The 4,698-nt window shown below is 29.6% G+C and overlaps 2 protein-coding genes across 2 annotated transcripts in view; one reads left to right on the top strand and one right to left on the bottom strand.

Moving 5' to 3' along the window:
• The window catches only part of LOC107479052 (ABC transporter B family member 2-like), a 51,545-nt gene extending 51,216 nt beyond the window's left edge, over nt 1-329 (bottom strand). The window contains exon 1 of the mRNA XM_052260591.1: nt 221-329. The gene's annotated coding sequence lies outside the window, so the exon portion shown is untranslated. The remainder of the gene's footprint in view (nt 1-220) is intronic.
• Nucleotides 330-524: 195 nt separating this feature from the next.
• LOC107479216 (probable calcium-binding protein CML11) lies at nt 525-1,128 on the top strand. The gene has a single exon (XM_016099358.3). It carries the CDS (start codon nt 525-527, stop codon nt 1,023-1,025), a length of 501 nt encoding a protein of 166 aa, XP_015954844.1. The 3' UTR covers nt 1,026-1,128.
• Nucleotides 1,129-4,698: the final 3,570 nt, after the last annotated feature.

Consider the following 4,698-nt stretch of genomic DNA (forward strand, 5'->3'; position numbering starts at 1 on the left):
TTTTGATACGCAATAAATTGATTTTTAATTTTTTATAATAGTGTTCATCTCCTTGCTAATTAAATCCAATTGTCAATTATTCAAGTTAGGTACAAATTTATACCAAACAAAAATTGTTAACTACGAATTTTGACGCGATAGATGGTAAAAATCATGTGTAAAGTGTTTGTTTGGAAGATTCAAACAAAACCTACAGATCCGACATTTGGGTCAAACATACCTGGGAGTTCGGAGACGCCGTCGGAGAAGGATATGGCCGGGGAGGGAAGAGAGAGAACAACCACATCCCATCACATCACCTCGCATTGCATCTAAGCACTTGCTTTGATCTCCGATCCCATCCCGTCCTTGCCTGTTGGAATTGGATGATTTGATCTAGTCATGGCTAGTTAGTTTTAATTTGCATCCTCAAACTAATTAATAATAAAGTAGACAGAGAGAAAAGAAAGACCATTAATTTATCATTGATTTGATTGATCGATTGATAGATAGATAGAAAGGCACAGGTGGAAATCAATCGCAGAATGAGCGGCAACAAGAAGCATCAAGGAACGAATTTGGACGAGGAGCATATCGCAGAGTTGAGGGAGATATTCCGTTCGTTCGATAGGAACAACGACGGAAGCCTGACACAGCTGGAGCTGAGCTCCCTTCTGAGGTCGCTGGGGCTAAAGCCCAGCGGGGACCAGCTGGAGGCCTTCATCAACAAGGCCGACACCAACAACAACGGCCTCATCGAGTTCTCTGAGTTCGTCGCCCTCGTAGCCCCTGAAATCCTCCCGGCTAAGTCGCCCTACACAGAAGAGCAGTTGCGCCAGCTCTTCAAGATGTTCGACCGCGATGGCAATGGTTTCATCACCGCGGCCGAGCTTGCGCACTCCATGGCCCGCCTCGGCCACGCCCTCACCGCCGACGAGCTCACTGGCATGATCCGGGAGGCTGACACCGATGGTGATGGCCGCATCAATTTTCAGGAATTCTCTCACGCTATCACTTCTGCTGCTTTTGATAATTCATGGGCCTAGCCACTCAAGTTAATTTCTCCCTAGGTGTGTAAATGATTCCATCGTACCTCAGTTTATTCTTTCCAACTACGTACTCATTCATAAATGAATCAGCTGCTCATGACAAATGGTATTAATTAATTGCTCTTTTTAATAATCTACTGTATATAATCTATTTGTACGAAGCAAGCCACTCATACGGTGGCTTAAAAGGTCCTCTTTAGTCTTTACTGGACAATTATGTGGATAGAGTAGATGATCTCATTATCTGTTTGTGTTTAGGGATGGGCGTTAATTAATTAATGTATTTATTATGAGAATGGTAACGGTAGACTGACAAAAATTCAAAAATATTTTATCTATCTCAGTATTTTTAATTTTATGTATGTAATATTATATTTATTATCTTTAATATTACTTAAATTTTTCAGCAATAATGAAAGAATATAAAATAAAATAATTAATTTGTTTGAATAGTTTTGAATGAATTAAGTTTTGGAAAATATTAGAGAATCAATCGTTTTAGTGAAAAAAAAAAAGATAAAGTATTAATTATCTAGAATTTTTTTTAATTTTTGGACACATAAAATTAATGTTTTTTTAGGTGAATTGTAGGTTTTATATTAGCATGCAAATTTGACACGGATTGGACTAATATATTAGACTCTTATGATTTGAGTTCTTTTAATTTATTGCTTTGGAATGCCTTTTAAAAATATAATTATACATTTTTTAAAAAAATCACACCTTAAAAAAACATAAATGAACTAATTAAACATCATAAATTAGTAATAAAATGAAAGTAAAAATTTAATTAATTCAGCAAAAAAATTGTTAAACTTAGAATTTTTTTCAAGTGACAAATGAAATAATAATTATAAATGGATTGAATTAATATATAATTAGATTATCATTAATAGTCAGAAAGTGAACTGAGTTAAGTTAAATTAGATTAAATTCAAGTTTGACTTATGAAAATTAAATTCGACTTATAATTTAACTTATTAATAATCAAGTTTATTTATTTGTAAAGTTCAAATTTGAGTCACCAAAAATTCATAAATGAACTCAAATAATATTATTATAATCAATAAATTTATATAAAAAATATCCATAGTATATTATCTATCTATTAATTATTAATTTATGTCATCTGTTAACATTATATATAAAAAATACTATAAAATTTTATATCAAAATATTAATATATAAGTATATTGTTCTCTTCTATCATAAATAATTTAATTAAACTTGTTATATTTTAATATGTCAATTATTTAACTTTTAATAAAATAAACAAAGATATTACTATTTGAGAAAGAAATTTAAATCATGTCATTTATTTGTTGCAGAAAAAGTTTATGGAGATAATATTTAAAATAAATAAACACGTAATTAAGAATGAATTTATAGTGATTATTTTTATGTTTATAAAAAAATTTAATTATGCGACGGTGGAAAAACTTAATTATTTTGTTATGAATGAATAGTTTGATTATTCCAATCTAGAAAGTTTGATTGCTTCCTGGTGAATCGTGGTTGGAAACATGATGAAAATAACTAAATTGTTGAGATAAGGGACGGTTTATTCTTTTTAAGATGAGAATTTATTTTTTTAAAAATAGATTGAAATTAATGAAATTAAAAGGTAATGTTCTTGTAAGCTTATAAATAGATATGAACTAATGCAAAAGGAACATATATATAGAAGTCATAAAAATATTTTTTTTATACATTACTAACAGTTTTTTCTCTCTCTTTATTGCATATAAATATATAAATAATTTTATTGAGTTAATTATATTAATACTAAAGTCTTCTATTACACATCTTTATTTTATATTTAGTACATTTTTTTATTTATTTTACAACACATTATCAACATGAGATTCTGATAAAATTTTAGACAGACTTAGATAATAAATTTTTATTATGTCGAAACTCTCTCATCTTAAATTTAAGACTCTTGATATATATCTCGAAACAACTATTTATCATGGATATTAGATGTTGAAATCTATTTTGATTCAATGGATCTTGGAGATACCATTAAGGTTGAAAATAATGCATCTCAGAAGGATAAAGCCAAAGTCATGATCTTCCTTCGTCGTCATCTTGGCGAAGGATTGAAAAATAAATATCTCACGTTAAAAGATCCTGCAAATCTGTGGAAAGACCTTGAAGAAATGTATAATCATCAAAAGACGGTGATACTTACTCAAACCCGATATGAATGGATGCACTTGCGTTTACAGAATTTTAAATTCATAAATGAATATAATTCAGTAATGTTTCGAATCACCTCACAAATGAAATTATGTGGGGAAAAGATAACTGATAATGATATGTTAGAGAAAATTTTCTCAACCTTCAATGTTTCGAATGTGCTCCTGCAGTAGCAGTATCAAGAAAAAGAATTTAAAAAATATTCTGAGTTAATTTATTGCCTTCTTGTTGCTGAACGCAACAATGAGTTACTCTTAAAAAATTATGAAGCGCGCTGCCCCATTTCCTGAAGCAAATGCTGCAAATCATTACTCCAGAAGAAGTAAATGGTAAAGTTTTGGTAACAAGAAAAATTATGAAAAGAAAAAGAATTATGTTCACAAGAAAGAATCTCACCAGAAGTGGGATAAAGAAAGAAACAATGGGCAAAATAAATCAACAAAGGATAAATATTTCCGTTGTGTTGGAAAAGCCATTGGTTGCGTACCTGTCGTACCCCAAGGCACCTAGTTTATCTTTATCAAGCATCTTTGAAAAAGAATGACAAAGAAAATGAGACGAATTTCGTTTCAAATGATGTTGAACATTCTACCACTTATTATGATGTATCTGATTTCTTTGAGGATCCCGAAGAAAATATTGACCATTTTATCAATGATGGAATATTCTAATATGTGAGTATTCATGTAAATAAATAATTGTTAAGCATCTGAATTTAAAATATGATGTATAATAAAATATTTATAAATTTTAAAATTATTGAATGTGCCAAGATAATAATAATAAAATTTTTAGTATATATTATACTTCTTAAAAAAATAATTCTAATCAAGAATTCAATTTAACTGTGCATGTACTACTATTCATTTTATTATTATTATTTGTCTTTGAAGAAAATGATAAGGATATATAATAAAGATGTATGCCTTGCGGATAGTGCAAGTTCGCACATCATTCTCAAAAGTAATATATATTTTACCCATTTTGTGCCAAAAGAAGAATATGTTAATACTATTATTAATTGGCTCAAGCAATGTGATAGAAGGCTCCGGAAGAGCTATAATTTTGTTTTCTAAAGGAACAAAATTCATAATAAATAATGTACTATTGTCTACTAAGTCTCTAAGGAACTTATTGAGTTTTAAAAATATTTGCTGAAATGGATATCATATTATAATTATGAATGAGGGAAATCATGAGTACTTATGTATCACAGCTCATGATTCAAATAAAAAAGTTATATTAGAAAAGTTACCCTCATTTTCATCTGGATTATATTATACCAAAATTAGTGCAATTGAATCACATGCCATTGTAAACCAGAAGTTTACTAGCCCAAATGAATTCATAACTTGACATGATCGTTTGGATCATCTGGAAACAACCATGATGCAGAGAATTATTGAAAACTCCCATGAACATTCACTTAAAAACTAGAAGATTCTTAAATCTAGTTAATTTTGTTGTG

This window comes from Arachis duranensis, chromosome 1 (genome assembly GCF_000817695.3).
Source record: "Arachis duranensis cultivar V14167 chromosome 1, aradu.V14167.gnm2.J7QH, whole genome shotgun sequence".
Classification (NCBI taxonomy): Eukaryota; Viridiplantae; Streptophyta; class Magnoliopsida; order Fabales; family Fabaceae; genus Arachis; species Arachis duranensis.

Excerpts from the sequence above, each read along its gene's own strand:
- LOC107479216 (XM_016099358.3), top strand. The coding sequence starts at position 525 with ATGAGCGGCAACAAGAAGCATCAAGGAACGAATTTGGACGAGGAGCAT.